Source organism: Musa acuminata, chromosome BXJ3-6 (genome assembly GCF_036884655.1).
Source record: "Musa acuminata AAA Group cultivar baxijiao chromosome BXJ3-6, Cavendish_Baxijiao_AAA, whole genome shotgun sequence".
Lineage (NCBI taxonomy): Eukaryota > Viridiplantae > Streptophyta > Magnoliopsida > Zingiberales > Musaceae > Musa > Musa acuminata.
Window position 1 is genome coordinate 15,999,933 of NC_088354.1, and position 22,105 is coordinate 16,022,037.

At 32.5% G+C, this 22,105-nt stretch overlaps 2 protein-coding genes across 11 annotated transcripts; both read right to left on the minus strand.

Moving 5' to 3' along the window:
- Positions 1-2,396: 2,396 nt before the first annotated feature.
- Positions 2,397-11,432, minus strand: LOC135584652 (uncharacterized). 3 transcript variants are annotated; one of them, XM_065157424.1, is made up of 23 exons: positions 11,142-11,432; positions 10,185-10,264; positions 9,325-9,411; positions 9,189-9,239; positions 8,961-9,078; positions 8,800-8,856; positions 8,305-8,369; positions 7,999-8,082; positions 7,255-7,305; positions 7,116-7,178; positions 6,936-6,982; positions 6,748-6,817; positions 6,602-6,664; positions 5,329-5,418; positions 5,211-5,249; positions 4,919-5,068; positions 4,738-4,815; positions 4,580-4,665; positions 4,288-4,336; positions 3,316-3,396; positions 3,139-3,232; positions 2,673-2,746; positions 2,397-2,575 (listed from the first exon to the last, which is right to left on the minus strand). In XM_065157424.1, exons 1-22 carry the CDS (start codon positions 11,287-11,289, stop codon positions 2,694-2,696), a joined length of 1,704 nt encoding a protein of 567 aa, XP_065013496.1. In that variant the 5' UTR covers positions 11,290-11,432; the 3' UTR covers positions 2,397-2,575; positions 2,673-2,693. The 3 variants fall into 3 exon arrangements, with proteins under 3 accessions (XP_065013496.1, XP_065013497.1, XP_065013494.1); XM_065157425.1 differs by having other exon boundaries at positions 2,397-2,583; XM_065157422.1 differs by having other exon boundaries at positions 2,397-2,746.
- Positions 11,433-12,485: 1,053 nt separating this feature from the next.
- On the minus strand, positions 12,486-15,946 carry LOC103988584 (uncharacterized). Of its 8 annotated transcripts, none has more exons than XM_065155301.1 (4): positions 15,650-15,946; positions 15,505-15,582; positions 14,955-15,038; positions 12,486-13,171 (listed from the first exon to the last, which is right to left on the minus strand). In XM_065155301.1, exons 1-3 carry the CDS (start codon positions 15,839-15,841, stop codon positions 15,024-15,026), a joined length of 285 nt encoding a protein of 94 aa, XP_065011373.1. In that variant the 5' UTR covers positions 15,842-15,946; the 3' UTR covers positions 12,486-13,171; positions 14,955-15,023. The 8 variants fall into 8 exon arrangements, 4 of the variants coding, with proteins under 4 accessions (XP_065011373.1, XP_065011371.1, XP_065011370.1 ...); XM_065155299.1 differs by having other exon boundaries at positions 12,486-13,187; XR_010497422.1 differs by lacking the exon at positions 12,486-13,171 and having other exon boundaries at positions 13,196-15,038; positions 15,650-15,746; positions 15,822-15,934.
- Between the last annotated feature and the right edge of the window lie 6,159 nt (positions 15,947-22,105).

The window sequence follows — 22,105 nt, forward strand, 5'->3', positions numbered from 1 at the left end:
TATCACTCCTATTTTCTTCAATTTTCTAATTTTAACAATTTTTATGAAAGATTTGAATTGTGCTTTGATGGACATATCTTTTGAAATTTTTTTGATTTATATAGAATCCAGCACTGTTTTTTATTTTCTTTTTTCTCTATTTCCATCTAAACATGTAACTTTTTAATATTTTAGCTTCTAAAGAGAAGAACAAACTATGATAAAATATTGATCTAAAAATATTAGCTCATGGTATAAAACACACAATTTTTGTGGTCAAACCAAAAAAATGTATGTCATATAAAGATTGGTCCAAATGCTCTAAAATTTTAATAAAAACTTTAAATTCGACCCAAGTAAACATATATCCCTTTTCTTAATATAGAATTTTCTTAATATTTTTTATATATTTATAATTTAAACAATTAGTGGTTTTCCTTTTTTATTTTTACAAAAAATGATGGATCCATATAATGTTTTTTAATATTTAAACTTTTGAATAGATATACATTGAGCTTCTAAATAGATGAACAACCTATGATGAAAATATTGGTCTAAAAAAATCAACTCGTATATGATATATTATTTTTGGGATCAAACACAAAATAGTGTATTGTATACAGGACTAGTCTATAGTATCTGAAATTTTCACAAGGGCTTTGAATTGGACCCATGGACATCTAACACTTTTTTTTTTTTTAATTTAGAGAATCTTTTGATATATCTCAAAGTTATTCAGAATATGAACAATATGTAGTTTTCCCATTTTATCTAAGTTATGATATCCAATATATTATTTTTGGAGTCAAACTAAAAATAGTGTAGTATCACAGTCTAAATGCTTTAAGACTTTTAGAAAAGCTTTGAATTGGACTCAAATGGGCATCTATCATATTTTTTTTTCTAATTTATATTTTTTATTTTTAAAGTTAGTGAATTTGGTGCAAGGATCAGTGAAAATATTGTGAAATTTTCATGTTCCTTTGAATGACACCCAGATTAACATTCATGATACTTTTTCTATTTTCTATTTTTTTTATTTTTTCCTAATATTTTTAGCATTTAAATGGTTTGAATTTTCCTTTTTTTTATTTTTTAGTTATCACAAAAATGATCTATCCATGTAATATTTTTTAACATTTGATATTTTAAATAGGTGATAAACCTATGCTAAAAATTTGGTTCACAAAATCAAAACCCTTTATATTATATATATATATATATATATATATATATATATATATATATATATAATTATTATTATAATATTCTTTAATTTATAGTTAATTTTTTTTAAAAAAAATTATTGATTATATTTTTGTTTTATTATTTTTTACATATCACTAAATGATTCAATATAATTTATATTTGATATTAAGATAATATATATTTTTCAATATTTTTGTATAAATTTAAAATCTTAAGTGACAAAATTAGTCCATAAACTATTTTCAAAAACTTAAAATAAAAAATTAATGGTAATATATTTCTTTCAAATTTATTTTATGGTAATATATTATTGTTATATTACTCTTGACTTTATAGTTAGATAAATTAGTTTTAAATTTTTTGTTTTATTTTTATTATTTTTAATAATTTAATATATCTTATGTGTTTGTTTATTATTTTAAGAATATATATATATAAAACCGATTTTTAGTAGTTTTAGATTGGTTGAGTTCAATTGTATGGTTTGATTTACTAAAAGGGTAGAAAGAGAAGATATAAGCTTTTAATGAGCGGGAGAAAATAACGACCGAAAAAGATAAAAATTATTTGAGAGTTACTTTTTATCATTTTAAAAATTTAGGACTCTCGCTTTGCGAAAATTTCTAAAAACTAAAAATATTTTTCGAGAATTCACCCAAAAAAAGAAAAATCTTTCTAGAATCCTTGCTTGCTTGTAGTATACATGTATATACTTCATTTTTAATAGAAAAATTAGAACACCTTTATATACTACATTTTTAACCAAAAAGTTAGAACAGCTGAATATATATGTTTATAAAGACTCAAAATAGATGACACAAAATATATGTTTTGGCATGGATTGTGGGTGTCTCCTTTGTTAAATGGGCATAAGACATGATCCATAGAGTGCAGGTTACCCACAGAAGGTGAGGGAATACACATGATCCATAGAGTGCGACACCTGACGCAGAGAACCACACTCGCAGCACATACATACTCTCAAAGAGCCCTAATAAAAAGAAAGGGGTTTGGATCCATCACCATTAATTTAATGACCCCCTCCAAATGGAGAGCTTCCTCGAGCGACCGTAGCATTTCAGAGGAACGAAGAGGCTAAAAAGAATAGGGAACGCGTGAAGGCGACATGACAAAAAAAATAAAGGAAAAAAGGGAGAAGAAGAACATATATGGTCTGACCATAATAAAAATAATAAAAGAAGAGATGATGACAAAGGACTATCTATGTATTATGTTATTTTGCCACCAACAATTTCTTTTTCCTTTTTGTTGCTGATGCTCACACAATTTAACAAGGCAAAAACTACCCTCTTGTTTGACACCAGCCAGCCAACAAACAGGTAGCACAGCACCGCTGCTTTATAGACTCGAGTTTCCATATGCTTTTCTATAAAACTTAAAAAGGCCTAATTAAATTAAACCACACATTCTGCAATCCAGATCTGTGAGAGTAAGAAATCAAAATCTCATCACCCATATTATACCTCAAGAAGTGAAGAGTGATCTCATATCCTATTTAGATGTGGCTGCAGTTGACCTGTCGCCGCCAATATAAGACCTGCAGTCCAGAGGATGAACTATTTATATCAGACTTGGCTTTATCTAATGTTGCTTTGGAAAATCAATGAATCTATGCAAGCCTTCATAATCAACTATCATCTGCTACTCAGCTGAGTGCCGAATGAGCATTACGACTTCAAAAGTCACAACTGGTATCAAAACCATCTTTTAAAATTGCTTTTGATTTTTCAGCTGAAATAGTAAGCTGATCTGATTATTTAACATATGCTCAAGAAGCTGGCGTTATAGCCATTCACTATACAGTCTTCTTGTTGGATGAGTTCCAAATTTGTTGTCTGAAAATAAAATTGAAAAAACAACCTGTGTGCAGTGTAGACATATTATATCCTAGAGATTAATTAGCCCTTGGACCGTTAAACAGAATGTTACCTAGAAATAAAGCAGAAGGTTTTCCAGGTCTTGATTTAAACTCTGGATGAAATTGCACGCCGACGTAGTAGGGATGACTTGGAAGCTCTACAACCTGCTCAATAATACAAAGGAATAACTTATCATCAGAACACAACATCGCACAATGTGAACAAAATTGAATAATTAGCAGCATACCTCCATTCTTGTTCCGCTTTCATCACTGCCAACAAATTCAAGACCTGCACTTTCCAGCTTGCCAACATAATCAGGGTTTACCTATTGCATAGAGAGGAAGACATTAAAGAAGCATGATGCTGATAGTTAAAACAATCAATGACACTTAATGTATCTCTTGAGACAATAAAATTTAGGCAAAATTCCAGCTGAGTTAAATACTTGTTATTTCCAGAACACTAAGAGAAAAAGGGAGATATCAAGTCTGGTTTCCTGGATGTAATATGATCCTACAAGTGTATAGTATCACTTATCCAAAAATGGAATACCTTAAGAAAACAGTTAGATGTCATATGTACTTTATGGAGTGTAGCAAATATGAGTTATTACAAATGTCACCCACTGAACAAGGAGCCTTTCTATGCCATGTTAAAACACAGACAATTTTGTAGCATTCCAAATAAAGATGTATAATAATATCTGGTTGCCAAGCACCAAATATTATTGGAAGATGTGAAGTGTAACTACTACTCCATTGTAAAAGAATAGATTGTGAATTTTGTATCCTCCACATTCTCTCCCAGGACACTTGAATAATGTTTACAAAGGTACACAAAAGCAAGAGCTTTGGTAGTAGGCAGGCCTCTTCACTGGCAAGAGGTCTTACATGCTAAACATATGACAAGTTTTTAATCCAAGGTCTGAAATAGGCCATACCAGTATCAGTATTTACAAAAGATAGGTGGTTGTCAACAATTATCTGGACAACGGCTGAAATCATAGTTATCTGAGCAATTGATAGTGCTTTCATGATTAACATATACAGATATAGCTACATATACCTCGTTATCAGAGAATGGGGATTGCAAAAACACACATTCATCAGTGCTAGATAGAGAAGGTATTGCTACATACACATTGATCAAAGTAAAACAGCAAGGGAAACGTAAATTACTATACAATGTATTTTGCTAACTTATATTCATTGCTGACCTCATATCTGTGCCGATGCCGTTCATCCACATATGCAGAACCTTTGTAGCTAGCATTCACACAATTTTTAGTTAACAAAATTGAAAAGGCATTGTCAACATAAGATTATCAAACAGTTATTCAAAAAAGAAGCACAAATTGTTGGTTATTTGACAGTAATGGATGTGTCTATGCCTTCAGATAAATGTGTGGTGCTTAAAATACTGTAGTACCCACACTTAATGTAATGCTTGGTCTATCAAATAACTCATGAAATACATTGCTTAGAAGTCAAAGGTTACAAGTGACATACAGCTTTGAAGTAATACAATCAGGACTCCTGATGAAAGTTCTCCGAGACCCCAGTCTCATTGTACTCCCCATGTGTGTTCTTGAACCCTGCATACAGTGACAAAATGATGAGTTTCAAGTTCCTTTTGTGTCTCGATAGAGAATCCATGCTTGACATACCTCAGGCATGAACATTACAACAGGATGTGGTGTTTGAGGGTCAAACTCTTCACTGTTTGCTCCTTCCAAACCCAGAATCTAGTCAATATTCAGTTAAATGAGCAGGAGAGCAAGAGAATAAAAGGTAAGGACAACTATTGTCACTACAATGAAACAGAAAATTATCAAAAGGGAAACATACAGATCTGGAGATCTCAATCACAGAAATCTGCATCCCCAAGCAAATGCCAAGATATGGAATTTTGTTTTCTCTAGCATATTTTGCTGCTAATATCATTCCTGGCACTCCACGATCACCAAATCCACCAGGAACGAGAATGCATGAAGAACCCTATACTTTCATATTGACAAACAGCTTTGCAATGTAAGCATAGAGGAGGATAGTAGGAACTGTGGAACGAGCATAGAACATAACTAAGATGCTTGATGAAATTTGCTCAACTGAAAAAATGCAATAGAGAATTAAGTCTTACTTTCAAGGCTTTCCATGCCATTTCATATGCTTCTGGTGTCTGTACATTAGAAAAGAAAAGACTAAGGCAAAAGCGTGATGGTAGATAACCAACTACAAATATCTTACACAATCTATACCACACGTGCACTCTCATCTTCGAGGTCTGAGGCTGCAATCCATTCAACTGATGGTCTGAATGAGCAAGCAACACAGGCATGTAAAAGGGCCTGCAATTGAAAAATCAAAGTATGGTATTTACAGAATCCTTTCTCAATAAGAGTGCAAAAAATATATGTCAAACACTAAGAATATGCAAACATGAGCTGCAAATATAAAGGATAATCATGGTAGGTTCATATTGATGTTTGTAAATTACCTAGATGCCACAAGAAGTTCCCTGCTAATAAGATGAAAAGGATGATACATCCTACACCAATCTCACACGTTAGAATAGTTTGGTAGAGTCATGACTCATTTGCTACATCTCATAGGAAAGATTATCCAAGGTAGAAACTATACAAGCCAAATGATGTTAAAGCTTGAACCCACATAGTCCATCTAATAGTCTAATTAGGTTCTTCAAAATCATTACTATTAACACTCTTTTCATTTTTTCTGTCCAATGGATCAAGAGCATGAGTTTCACCTCATAAAGAAATGTTTCCATAGGCAGTCCATGTTGCTATATACACAACTAGTACCACAATCATAGCACATCAAACTCATTCTTGCCCAAACAAATTACAATTAAGAAAGAAAAAATAGAACCTTTTTTAACTCCACATGATGGATGCCAATGCAACATGACTAATCTGCTATCTGGCAAGCATCTGAGTTGGAGAATAAAACCCGTATTCCACAATGTTTGCATAAAAAAAATTCCCAAAAGGTTAAATTCATGTTTGCCAATCTTGCTCGATGAAGAGTTTAAGGAAAGCATGATGGAAGCAGTGATGCACCATGGTCACTCCATTTGGAGATTAGAGTCAGAACATCAGCAATAAATTTAGTGCATACAACAATACCAAGGATAGGATAAAAGTTCTTGCCCATATCCAGGTATATGTAGACCAACCTATTACAGTAATCATAGCCATAGTTTTGTCAGTTCATTCACACTTGGAAGATCTCCAATATCTTTACATTAAACTTGACAGTATGATCACAAATTGAAGGTATCATACCAGCAGCAGTAATTAAATTAATCAGGCAACTTATTTATACAAAAGGCTGCAGAAGCATCACAAAGTTGCACATGTGTAGAATGACAAGTCAATGAAAAATAAACAGCTGGCTGTGAAAAGTTTTAGACACACCTTCACCACTGACAAATATGAATAAAGTTGCACACGTGTAGAATGACAAGTCAATGAAAAATAAACAGCTGGCTTTGAAAAGTTTTAGACACACCTTCACCACTGACAAATATGAATCTGTTAGACCAGTATATTTTCCAACCATAGCAATCTTAACCTAAAGAACAGAGAACAGTGCTCAGTTGTATGAAGAGAAGTGAAGCAGGCCAGCAAACAGGATCGGAGGTCAATAATACTCACTGTGCTATTTAGGTTCTCATATGTCTCTGCCATCTCTGTCCAACTCTTTAAATCGGGGGAAGTAGCCATGCTGAAATAAAGCTTCCAGAATCAATCCAACATGTCTGATGCATGTAAATGGATTGCTTACAACATAAATATGCACGGAACCAAACCAATAATAGCTAATAATAAAATGCATAATTTGCCTGTAAAAGTTCAGCTGTTTTATAATGGCCTCATGAGCATTTTGGTTCTGGAGAAAACACATTAATCAGTATTGAAATAGAAGAACAAAAATCAAGACAATTTTCTTAATTGATTTGATGCAGATCATTCAATTGAAAATCGTCAAGTTCATAAAATTTGGTTACAGCTATTAAACTAACCCGAAGTAACAGTGGGATATGCCAAATATTCGGAACATCATGGATATTAAGGATGTTAGCAACCTGAAGATGCATATAAACTCCAACAGTGAGAACAACAGATGTTAAATATTATAAGCACTTCCAAGCAAAGACTCACTGGAACATGACAAAACTGCGACAGTTTGACTTTTGTATTTTCCTGTATAGGCTGCAAATTAACAAAAACCAAAGTCAATTGTGAGGCTCTCCATTACACAATGAAATAAAAAAGAAAAATAAAATCTGGGGAGATCCAACATCTTAATTAAGATGTTTGTAGAACTTCTAAAAACTACAAAACGAAGTCAAATTTATGAACATGGCAGCATACTGTAAATGCTGTGACAGATAACCCAACAAACATGATGTCCAAAAAAAATTACAGGATAACATGCAACTTAACCAATTAAGAGAAAATGAAAAACATCCCCAAAAACTTATAATAAAGAGTGCTAGTACAATGTTGATGGTTTAGTAAGAATAAGAAAACATTATAGTCTGACTTACCAAAAATTTTACGTCACTACATGATTTTCAAACTCACACTAAATGACAGAAAGGTAGAGTTACTAGAGTAAGTGCTAACTCTGTACTTACAATATGTACAATAATCCTTAGTGACAGTGGAGAAACTACGTGATAAAATCCCAGTCTTACGGGATAACTTAGTGACAATTTAATGATATTGTTCCAGAGACAGGAACAAGAAAGTGGAAACACGGTAAATCAATGGACAAACATATAGTGTCTGATAGACTCCATCAAATGAAACAACTGTATCTAAAGTTTTGCAACAGAGAGATACCAAATGACATGATATGCAATATCCAATTTGTCTTGCTAGTTGGACATATAAAATTACCTGTGAAGACCGGCATGCCAGTAGGTCTGGAGTCAAACCCAAAGCCCTCAGTTCTCGTACACTGTGTTGTGTTGGCTTTGTTTTCTACATATAAATAATGAATATAATGTAAGTTTATAAATTACGTCAGCAAATAAGAGCAAATTGTTCTTAAAATGAAAAAAAAATCAGTAACTTTGAACATCAACCACAGAAATTATTCAGGGTACAGTTCCTAGTTTAGTTGCATCATCTGGAGAGAATTTTGCAGCGATGCTTTTTTCTTATAAAATATCAATTCAAACAAGGGCAAGTAGGGATATTTACTTGCTCACCGACCACACCAAGTACTGGCACAAGACTCACATGAATGAGACAAAAATTCTCTTTACCTGAAAAGAACAAGTTTTATGAGATACATAAGAACTGCATCAGACATAAAAGCACATTTCAAACTTAACTCCAACCACGGTTGGTCTTCTGTTGGTCTGTTGGTCTCATGATTCCCAAACATTAATTAATTATTAATGTCAAGTTTTAATTTTCATCTTAAGAAATATCAACACTGTATATTCAACAATCCTGAACAATATCAAAGGGTGACGCTTGTCTCAATATGATTTATTTCTTTCTCTTCCTTTGTTCGAAGACCAAACTTTTGGAACTTGAACTGAAACAATGTTATCCAACAGAAACGGAAAAATGATAACACCAACATATACCAAAAATAGAAGTCAGAAATTGTTATGATCAAGTTGACTCAGACAAGCAATATCGTAAAACCTATGTGATAATACAAATGAATAATGCTTTCCAAATTACCTACAGAAAAAGACAACTGGCGCAGAGCTTCAATAAATGGCATTGATTCAATATCACCTGAATCACACACAATACAGTTCTGTTGGTCCAAGAACATCAAAATTGATTGTAAATGATGCAGAGTCAAAACTAAACATTAACAAACATTTTTCATATCATACCTACAGTTCCACCTAATTCTATTACGCAAACATCAGCAGCACCGTCCTTGCCATCAACAGGTATAGTTGCCACTGATTCGATCCAATTCTTTATGGCATCAGTGATGTGAGGGACAACCTGGGATTCATGATAGCAAGCAGTTTGTGTTAATGTCAAGTAGCAATTTAAGAAATTCGGAGATGAATATATAAAGCATTTAAGCATAAGTAAGCTCCATGATATTTCACCTGGACCGTCTTTCCAAGATAGTCACCCTTCCTTTCTTTCTCAAGGACAGACTGAAAAAGTATATGGCATATCAGTTTATTAGGAATCCCAAGGATATCCAAAGAGATAGACTGAATTTTCATAGTAAAATCTTGCCTGATAAATTTTCCCTGTGGTAATATTGTTATCTCTGGTAAGAGTGACATCCAAGAAACGCTCATAGTTTCCAAGGTCCAAATCAACCTGCATATCAAACATTGCAGCACAGAAAATAATTAATATAATAAGAAGCTAGTAAGCAAAACATCCAAACATCAAAGAGAATTAGTAGCAATAAAACTGGCCAAAATGCCGAGCATCATATAGAAACAATAGCAAGAGAACTGACGGACTCAGTTTAGATTCTTTAGAACATGTAATTAACACCGACACCATTGCCATAAATTACTAAAGTAAAAGATAATAACAATAATAACAAAGAGAAGGGAACAGTGAAGGACATCCAGCAGAGGTGTCAGACATGTAGAAACTGTGGATTAGAATAACATGGCTACCATAACGAAAACAACATTAACATAAACCTGCTCTTAGAACTAACAAGGGACAAAAGCATTGAATTAAACTAATTCCACTGCATTTTTCATGTGATTTTTCTGTAATGTTACAAGGAATGAAAGGAAGAAAAATCAGAACAACCAAAGCAACCAACATGGATACTTAACAAAAAAATATTTCTCTTTTATACTTTCAGAAATTGAAATATAAATAAATAGTTGATGTATGTATGAACTTAGAAATAATGTATCACTGGAATTTACTACAGTTACATTGAAGAGAGCAAAGAAATCAAGCCTTAACTACCACATGTTTTAGTGTACATAAAGCTACAACTGAGAAGGGTGGATGCCAGACACCATGACTATAGTTGACAAGGTATATGGACCTTCTTGTAGCAACGGTCATGGTTTATACCAATGCATGAAAATTTAATTTTTAAGAAAAAGTAGAAAAATTACCTCGCCACCATCATCAAGAACAAAAACCTCTCCATGTTCAAATGGAGACATCGTCCCTGCATCAGTGTTTAAGTATGGATCTGCACGCAGCAGTAGTAATGCACATAAATTCAGCAGGAAACATGATATAACTCAACCAGTGGTATCAGCAAAAAGGAACGAAGCATAAATTGGTAGAAGAAAAACAATTCCCCATTATAACCAGTAATTAACGCTAACAAATTCAAAGACAGGGATACAGTTATCTCCAAAATAGTAGAACCCGAATAGACCAAAGACAGACGAACCGGCATGCAATAGACTAATCTTTAACCAATATATGAGCTTGCAGTAGACGACGAACCACAAGCAGACAACTGAAATGCATATTCTCGAGCGAAGAAAAAGCGGATAGAAGTTATATAATATTCTCAATCAAATCTGGCAAAGTTCACAACACAAAAACGAATATATACATCAAATAAATATCAAATTTTGTAAGGACGGAAGTAACCCGACTAAGCTGATACAGAATCTGAATCAGACAAAGAGACTCGAGAGAAGTAAATAATCGAGAAGAGGAGAAAACAGCCACAGACAACTGAAGGAAGTGCCTCAAATGGCAATCGAATAATGCTCTAAACCTATAAAGGACTTCAAAATCAACTAACGACGTTGAAAGAGACTTCTCAATTGAGAACCAAGGAAAGGAATACCACACGTTAATCTAAAGCCAAACAATAAAACAAAACGTCGAACAAGAAAGAAACCCCTGTTCTGCAAGAAGATAGGAAAGAAACGATTCAAGGGATCATGGAAGGTCACATTCCGCACAAGATCATGGACGACGTGATACTCTGACGCCGAATCAAACAAGAAGAGCAGGCGGAAAGACCCAAAAGCAAGGTATTCTTCTCACAGAGAAAGGAGCAATTCCGGATCAAAAATGTTACTCCGGAAAAGAAGAAACGGAAAAACCTATTTTGATGGAGGTGACGCGGAGCCCGCAGGATTTGAGCACGACGCCGATGCTGCTGGCCGTTACGCCCTTCCCCAAACCGCTCACCACACCGCCTGTTACCAGCACGTACTTCATCTGCCTCTCCGCCCCTGCTCCGCGCTCCATTACCTCCAGGCAACGGACTCCGATCCTTCCACCGCGAGAGGGCCGCAACCAGGCAAGGGGCAAATGGACTCTTCCCCCCGCCGCAAAAGAGAGGCAGAGGCGAATCGTTGCGAGAGGTTTCGTTTCGAAGCGAATCCCACCGCGGGATCATGTAGCGTGCCCTTCTTATCAGGCGATTGGCTCAATGTAAGCCGTCCGTTGAAGTATCGCTGGGTTAATGACCCCCACCCTTTTTGCGTTCTTTTGAAGTAGGATCAAAATATCATACGTATCCCTCAACACCCTTGAATTCGTATATATACTGTATATTTATTCCGAACTAAAAAATAACATGATAATTATGTTTAAGAAATACTACTATATGCCCTTGAAAAAATGGGTAATCATGGGTCGTAGATGATGATGTGATGATATATATATATATATACTTGATTAATAACTTTTTGTTAGCAGCCATCACTGTCCACATGTAAAAGTAATAGATCGTCCTTATGCACGCGACACAAGCGTCGAACACGAAATCATATCAGCTAAATTATTATATGAGAGGAATACCTTCTCGGACCAGGACGTGGCAGTATAATATTTTGTTCAGTCCAATCGCAGCACGACAACAAGGAACGCCGACGTAACAAGAATCTCAGTAATAAACAGAAATTGATCTGTGAGATATCACTCTGCTCACAAGTTGTACCTTCGTTGTGACCTGTGGATAAGATAAATTAAGGCTTACCGGAGCACTGCAACAGGACAGGATTGGCGCCAGGACTCTCAGGACGAACATCTGATCAAGGTTTTACTTTTACTCCTGTTTTAGGATACAAGTTGTTAGATAGAAATTTTAGATCTAACGAAGGGGCGATCCATGAACTTGCTCGAGAGAGAGCGAGCTCTCATCACCATCTTCGACCAAGGTATGGCGAATGAAGGAACCTAATAATATAATAAGAAAACAATGCTCAATACTAAGAAACCTAATAATATAATCCCAAAGCAGAGGTAGCAGAGCGAACTCAACTCACTCTTTGTAAGTAGTTCGTGTTTCTTCTTGGTGGGTAAGATGCCACTTCTTGCCAACCAACAATGTGTTTCTCATTTACAAAGACACGTCATGCTTGCACAAAGGTGCCATGAAGATTATTGCGTCTGTTGCTCAGATCAGCGATGGCACTCGAGAAGCTAAGATTGAGCAGATAAACATCAACAATGAATGCATTAAAGGATTCTAAGATTCTGTGCTCCAACTAACATGAGTTAGGAAGCAAATATCATGCTTCTTCCCAGCTCTTTTGTCTTTAATACAACAAGACCATCTGAATATTAATCTAGCCGTGAAGATCACCACAAGCTCAATTTAAATTGTAAAGATAACAAAATACAGGATCTGGTCCGAATTAAAAAGACAAATTAATTCAGATGCGGAATCTCTAACACAAGGGGCTCAAGACCCTGCTGTAAGTATTCCTGATAATGAACTCGTCTGCCTTGGAAGGCCTGGACTGATCGACTATTACGGTATACAAAACATGCAAGTCTTTCCCATGTTAGCATATCAAAAAGGTAACTAGGCACAATCAGAGGAAAAAAAACAAAAACAAAAACAAAAGATTATTTTTATTACCTTTTCCAACTTGCAAGTCTTCTTTTTTGTCTTTTGTTTGAGGTTTGGAGAATTCATGGCAATGGAATGTAAATGATGGCTAATACAACAATCATATGGTTGAAGCTCACTGCATGAGGATCCCACTAAGATTGGGTCACCCTGTGCAGTTTTCCTCTAGAAGACAAGAAACTCTTCTGGTAACTTAAATTTTCATCGCTCAAGTCACAAAGGAGCAATTTCATTGTGATGCCAAGACTCGCATAGAAGCAATCTTACCACCTATAGTTTTACTTCTCTGTTCAGTATAATTACAGAATGTTAAAAAGAGCAAAAGAAAAAAGTTTTTAACACATAATGAATGGTATATGACAATCAGAAAACTCCAATAAAGCTTTAACAAGTTGGTGGCTACCATACAAAATCTAAATCTCGACTACAAGTATTGGTACCATAATAATGAAAAATAAGTGTAAAAGGGTAGGAGATGCAACTAACGACAGTGAAGAAAAAGTGCTAAGAACTCTTTTATTAATCAGAGTCTATGATGGTATATTTTGATGGGATATAAAAAAGAATAAACTTTTATATATGAACAAATACTAACATATCATAATACGTAACGAAATTAAATGAGATTACAATCAAATATAACACTAAGATTTACGTAAAAAATCTCTCTAATGTGAAGGGTAAAAACCATAGGTAAACTAGAGATAATCCACTATAAGAATAATGAATATATAAATCTCAATTTTTTGTTCAAAACCTAAGCAGCAATCTCAAAAAAATAACTAGAATAAAAGGATTACGTCACTATGCACAATATTCAAATATATCTATTTTAAGCTGAGATGAGAATACTACATGGATGATTAAGAATATATTCAAATAGATCGGTTGTTGGTTGTTAAAACCCATTACGAGCTGAACTTGTGGACTGTCAGCCCAATATATTTTGCCATTATAATTAACAATAAAAGACTAGATAATACATGAATTTTGTCATCAATCAGAACTATTATAAGTGCGTATGTGAGACACAAAAGAAACGACAATAAAAGAAGTAACAGACCACAAAGTAACCGAGCTGATAAAACATTTACCGTTTCAATAGCTCAAGAAAAAAAAGAAGTGCCTTGCAGAATAACCTGTTAGCTTTTTGACTTCCTCTTCCATCCGGCATAAAATTGCCTTCCGTTCATCGTTAGAGGCACTCATAAATTCTTTCACTAAAGCTCCACTTGTTTTAAAAAAATTGATTAACAAAACTCGTAAACATCATCCTTCATAATCTATCACCCCATAACCAGTGATGGAAGTTGACCTTTTGCATCACGATCGGTTCCACACTTGTCATTAATAAATTCAACAAAGTCATCTAAATCGCATCCACCCTTATAGTCTTCACCAGCTTTGCTGCTATTGGGGAAAAACTTCAATGTACGATAACCACCTACTCCATACTTGAAACACGGAGACAGTTAATATACTAGCCTGAACAAGATAAACGTACAATTTGTTGTTCTGACTATGATAACTATCTGAGATACCTAAATTATCTCCATTTCATGGCACTAATAATTTTATCAAATTTCAAGTCATATAGCAAAACAATTATCTTATTTTGACAATGAACAAGAATCACAGAGAACTTCAGGGCATTTGTCATAGAAAATATATAGTAAGATCATCATTCAGAAATTTCATTTTGAATAATGGGAGGCATTCTAATCATCAGAAATTGTCCTTGCAACATCACTTTGATGTTAATCATCAGAAATTTTTTCTCAGAATTCCAATTAATAATGCTTTAACTTTAAAAATAAAAGAAAAATAAGAAATAAATAAGAATTGGAAGCAATGTAATTTATTACTTTGGCCCTCTAAGAGGGGTAAAACCATGAAAAATTGCACAAATAGTTAATAAAAAAAATGTAATATCTCCGACAATACCAAACCCAAGAAATTTCAAATTCCAAGTTCCGAATTGAACTAATTAAAAACTAGAGCATTTAGCAAACATCCTAAATCCATTTACCATTACAATTAGAATAAGACTAACCTTCCCAATCAAAACAGACATTGCCTTCTTAAACCTTGAGCCAAACTTTTCATACTCGGGGCAAGCTTCTTACAATGGCCGCACCTGCCAACAAAAGCACATTCAAACAAAGGCTAGATATATGAAATAGAAAGCTTCTGGTTTTGTAGTTCCTCTATCGAACTCTACTCTCCTAACTAACTTTTCATCATCATATCGGAGCTACTGTTTCAATACGATAGGAAGTGATAAAAGAAAGAAACACAAACGAAGAATCCACTCGATCTCCGAAAGATTGTACAAGTCACTCGAACAGTATTTGATATCATAGGAGCTGCGAATCAGATGGTAATAATAGCTGATGACAAGATCCATCGAAATCAAGCCAATGCCCCCTCATCCGGCAGAAAGGACAACATCCACGCATCATGAGTCCTCGGTATCTCGATCGGATCAGAGAACTGTTCTAAAATGGTTACAAGGCGGCAAAGACCATAGCGGATTCGATGATTGACAAGAAACCAAAACGAAATGGAGGAGCAGAGCTAGGATTAGGCATCCGAGAGCAAACCTGAGGACGAAGACGTTGGCCGACCTCCTTCTCGAAGTTGGCCTCCGTGAGGACGAAGACATTGTCATCGGCCACAGCCTAGGAGAGGAGCAGAGCTAGGATTAGGCATTCGAGAGGAAACCTGAGGACGAAGACGTTGGCCAACCTCCTTCTCGAAGTTGGCTTCCGTGAGGACGAAGACATTGTCATCGGCCACAGCCAAGGAGAGGAGCAGAGCTAGGATTAGGCATCCGAGAGCAAACCTGAGGACAAAGACGTTGTCATCGGCCACAGCCCAAGACAGGAGCAGAGCTAGGATTAGGCATCTGAGAGCAAACCAGATCTGAGATCGCTCCATTTCTATCCTTGGGGTATTGTGGATGACAAGAAGAGGAGAATTCTTCCTTCGTCGCCGTAATTGTCCGAGACATAGGAGTGCTGACCAGTTCTTTACTACGATATAGACCCTACGATCTTGTTGAGAGTTATGCGTACCTAATTATCTAATATAGCTATCCTATTTTAATTAGTTCTGATCATATTCTAAATAATTTTATCTAAGTAGCCCATAAAATTATTATTATTATGAGAATAGTTTAACTTAATTAAAATAGAATACTACGAAGTAAAAAGAATTTTTTTCATTCAAGAAAATTAATGTAGTATTTAAAACAAGAATATTAACATAGAACATTTACAAGATATTCTCAATTGTATTCTCCCTTCTATCTTACTTCATGAACTACCCGATTCTATTTATAGGGCCTAGTGATAACTACCCGTATCACCATGTCACTCATAATTGAGCTAGTTATTGAAACTACCCTATAACATCTAGATCATGGTAACTACCTAGATAACTATTAGATCATGGTAACTACCTAAATAACTACTAGATCATAGTAAGTACCTAGATAACTACTGTGAATCAATTATCAACACTCCCCCTTGATTCATAGTTATATACACCGATTTGCGACATGAAATAAATATGCTTTTGAACTTGAAGTGACTTGGTGAGGATATCTGCTATGTCACTCATAATTGAGCTAGTTATTGAAACTACCCTATAACATCTAGATCATGGTAACTACCTAGATAACTATTAGATCATGGTAACTACCTAAATAACTACTAGATCATGGTAAGTACCTAGATAACAACTGTGAATCAATTCTCAACACTCCCCCTTGATTCATAGTTATATACACCGATTTGCGACATGAAATAAATATGCTTTTGAACTTGAAGTGACTTGGTGAGGATATCTGCTCCACTTGCTATAAGATCATGAAATGATAGTGTATCTCTATATGCTTCGTTCTTTTATAAAATGTTGGATTCTTCATCATTGCAATTGTGGCTTTGTTGTCATAAAATATTTCTATTGCTTCTTTTTATTCTTTATGAAAATCTTCAGGAAGTCTTCTAAGCCATATTGCTTGACAAGCTACTGATGTTGCGGCTACATATTCTACTTCCGATATCGATAATGCAATTGTTGCTTTTTTAAAAAAATCCAAGATATAGCTCCTAATCCAAGGCTAAAAATATTGTCTGAAGTATTCTTTCTATCATCTAAAGCTCTTGCCCAATCACTATCAATAAAATCAAATAATTTATATTTAAAATTATGAGAATACCAAATATCATAATCTGTAGTTCCAGCAATATAACGTAGAATTCTTTTAACAGCTCCGAGATGATGTTTGCTTAGGCTATGCATAAACCTGGATACTACACCAATAAAGAATGTAATATTTGGTCGAGTATGAGTTAGATAAATCAAACCTTCAATCAAACTTCTGTAGTATCTTATATTTGTCATACATGTACCATCTTCAAGTTTCAATTTCTCATTTACATTCATGGGTGTTACTGTAGCTTTGCAATTAATCATGCTTTTCCAATAGGATATGGTTTTTTACTTTGTTTGTCATAAATGCATCATTCACATACATCAAGTGTATTAATCTTGGGTAATCCGAAAATCATTCCTTTTTGACTTAACAACCTTAAACCCTTAATATTAAGGTGTCCATATCTTAAATGTCATAAATTAGACTTATTGTTTTGAGTTGCGATAAGCACATGCCTCTCAATATTTGACACATTAAGTAGAAACATCTTGTTTTGCATCATGCAAATATTTACTATAATCAAACCAATTTTTTTATCTTTAATAGTGTATGAACTATCATCAAATATTACTGAATATCCATCATCTATCAATTATCTAATACTCAACAAGTTAGGAACAAAGATAACATTATCAAGGTATTTTACCTTCCCTTGATTTGTCTTCACCTCAATTGTTTCTTTCCCTTACACTTGAATTTGCTTATTATCTCCAAGTCTAACTTTCAACTTGTGAGTTTCATCAATATCTCTAAATATTGATTTTATGTCTGATATATGATTAGAACATCCACTATCCAGAAACCAAATATCATTTGAGATATCATGAACTTATGAATGAGTCATAAATAACTTACTATTTTCTTCATTTTCCTCCACATAGCTTGCTTGTTTTTCTCTTTTTCAGTAATCTGCCTTCATGTGACCAAACTTTTTACAATAGTGATATTGAATTCCACTATTATAATTTTTTTTATCATAATTTGATTATCTTTGTTTATCATGCCCTTCAAAGTGTCCTCTTCCTCTTCCATTTCCTCTACCACGAAATCCTCCTCTGTTACATCCTCTTCCTATTGATTTTTTATCTTCTTTTGAAGTAAAAGATTCCCCTGAAATTCTTTCTCTTCACTTTTTTTAAGTAAATTTCTCAAAACTTTTACAACAATTATATGATCAGAAAGATGTTCACCATAAGATTTCATTTGACTAACAATTTTAGTCACTCGAGAAAGAAAATCTTATAACGATTCATTGCTTTTTATGAATAAAATTTTAAACTCACAACGGAGGGTTTGAAGTTTTACCGTAATCACCCTTGATGAGCTTTGAAATTCATCTTGAAGTATCAACCAAGCTTGCTTTGAGGTTGTCGCTGCTGTAATCTCGAGAAGATTATCTCATATATAGCTTATTGAATGAAGAACAATGCCTTTGAGTCCTTCTTTTTATTTTCCCTCAGCTTAATTTCATCATATGGATCCGCATATCCATTTTCTATTAAGTCCTAAACTTGAATAAAGTCTTCATCTTGCTACTCCAAAATTCATAGCATTTGCCCGAGAAGATAGGAATAAGAGGTTGAGACATGGAATTGCCATTGAAATCCATAATGCTCAGTTCATATTGAAACTAGGCTCTGATACCACAAATGTTGGAGATAGAGGAGTAAGAAAAAAACAGAATACTATGATACGAGTAAAAAGAATCATTTTGATTCAAGAAAACTAATGTAATATTTAAAACAAGAAGATTGACATAGAATACTTATAAGATATTCTCAAGTGTATTCTCCCTACTATCTTGTTTCATGAACTACAGTCCTATTTAGATAATCTAGTGGTAACTACCTATATCACCATGTCACCCATGATTGAGATAGTTATTAAAACTATCCTATAACATCTAGATTATGGTAATTACCTAGATAACTACTAGATCATGATAACTACCTAGATAACTATTAGATCATGGTAACTACCTAGATAACTACTATGAATCAATTCTTAACAAATTATACATGATATGTGATGATATTTATCATTGTTCTATAGATAGGAGTTGGTTCATGAAACAAAGATGGGTATATTTTATAAATATTCTTAGTTTTTTTTATTTAAAATTATTTTAGTTATATTGTTTAAAAGTATTCATATTCAATTACATCATCATAATAATATGCCTTTATCAATTTCTTATTCCTTCATCCTATGTCTTTATCATTTTATTATTCCTTCATCCTCAATAAAAAATTATAGCTTTGAATGATAACTTCATAACTCAACCCATTATACCCGTATTATCATAAATGTTATAAATTTTAAAGTATAAAGATGAAAATTTTATTCAAAGTTTTAGGATTTTTGAAACTTAATAGAGAACGAACATATAAATCCAAATAAAGAAATAAAACCGAAAGAGAATAGAAAAAAGGATTGAAAGGTATTATTTTTTACGATAATCTTATCAATAATTGTAATAACTACTTTATTGATACTTCATAATAAATTTCAAACTCATCGAAGATGATTATCGTGAAACTCGAAACCCTTCATCGTAAGTTTAAACTTTTGTTAATGAAAAACAATAAATCCATATAAAATTTTCTCTCGAGTGACTAAAATATTAGTAAAATAAAAATTTTTAGTAAATATTTTCATGATCATATTATTGTTTAAAAAGTTTTGAGAAGCTTAACTTCGAAACTTAATCATATTATTGTTATAATTGAGGAGCCAAATATTATTTTTTGATGAACTAATGGATTTCTTGTAAGCATATGAAGAAAGGTTGAATAGGTCACTTGAGAAAAGTAAAAAAAATTATTTCAAAAAGAGAACTAGGAGGATTTCATGATTGACGAAATTGAAGAGAAAGAGAAAGATAACATTTTGATAGGTATGATAATAAAAGCAATTAAATTATGATCAAAAAAACTATAAGAGTGAAATGCAATGTTACTATTATAAAAAATTTAATCACATGACGATAGATTATTAAAAGAGAGAAAAACAAATAAGTTATGTGAAGTAAAATGAAGAAAGTAATAAGTTTTTTATGACTCATTCATAAGTTAATGATATCTCAAATAATATTTAGTTTTTGGACAGTGAATATTCTAATCATATAATCATATTTAGTTTCAGGTATAAAATCAATGTTTAGAAATCTTAATGAAACTCACATCTAAATGAAGACAGATTAAGGAAAGATAAAATCCCATAATAATATTTTCTTTATTCTTAGTTTATCACATAACTTATTGAGTGTTGGACAATTGATGAATGATAGATATTTAGTTATATTTGATGATGATATATGCATTATTAAAAATAAAAAATATTTAATTATAGTAAATGTTTACACTACTCTAAACAAGATATTTCTACTGTTTCAAATTTTGAAAAATATGCTTTTATTACAACTAAAAAAGAATGAACAATTTAACATTAAAGGAATAATTTTTACATGATAATTTTTAGATTATCAATAATTAATGCTTTGGTTAATTTTATAGAACTACAATCTAAAAATTTAATAATTTTAAAAAATTTAATAATTTTTAAAAATTTAAGACACTTATGAAAATGCAAAATTGTAGATGCATAAAGACACTTTGTAAATTGTAGATGCAAAATTTTCAATTTATCTAATAAATTTAATTTTTTTAATGAAAAAAATAATATTTATAACTAATTGATAACACTATATATATTGAAGCAAAATGATGTAGTTGAACACAAGAATCAATCATTGAAATGAGAACAAGTTTACTTAAGGGAAATCATCTTTCAAATCAATTTTAGACTGTAATAATAATTTATTTATTGAATATTTCACCAATAAAGATGGTTATAAATTAAAGTCTTTTTGAAGGTTGGTATGATATGAATTCAAATGTAAGTCATTTAAGAATTTTTTATTATATTATATATACTTTAATAAATTCATAAAATCATCATAAGTTTGATAAAAAATCTAAAAAATATATTGTAATTAGTTATTTCTTCCAATCTAAAGCATATCAATTGAATAATCTTGTTAGAAAAGGTAAGTTGGAATTGAAAGAATAATAAAAATAAAAAATAAAATCATATTCTAATAAAATTAGACACTCCACATAATTAAGTGATAGATCATACTCCAATATGTTCATTGTCAGTCGCACCTAGTAGTAGTTCAGACTCATTAGGCAATTTATCAAATGAAACCCCTTTAAAAAAATTCAAATCACTAATAAAAATTTATTATTAAATATTTATTTTATTTATATCAAATCCTATTAGCCTTAAGAAAGCAATTGAAAAAAAAATTGGTAAAAAACAATGAAAGAGAAAATCAAATCAATTGAGAAGAATGAAATTTGAGAGCTAACGGTTCTACCGAAAGAAAAAAAAAGTTATTGAATTGAAATAGGTATTTAAAACAAAATATAATGTATATCAAAGTATCCAAAAGTATAGCTCGATTTAAAGCAAAAGCATATTTACACTGACAAGGTATTACTTTTGATGATACTTTTTCTTTGATTGCTAAATTTGAAATCATGAGAATTTTTTGGCTTTAACTATTCATTTGAGTTGGCCGGATTATCAATTTGATATAAAATCTATATTTTTTAAAAATTTATAAGAAGAGATTTTTGTTTCTCCACTTAAAAGTTTTTTAGTTAAAGGACATGAAGAAAAGGCGTATAAGAAAAAAAAATTTATAGGCTTAAACATGCTCGCTCCAAGGATATAGTACAGTAAAATTTAATTTTTATTTAGAAACATATTTATTTAGAAATTTTATTTATTTATTTCAAAAGTATATTTTAAAAGTAAATTTTAAAAGCATATTTATTTGATATCTCAAATTGATCTAGGTAATTATGAATCAAGCGGAGTGTTGAGAATTGATTCATACTTACGTGATTAACATATTTTAGATAATTTTAATTATATTCTATATATTTCTACGCAAGTAACCCATGATTAAAAAA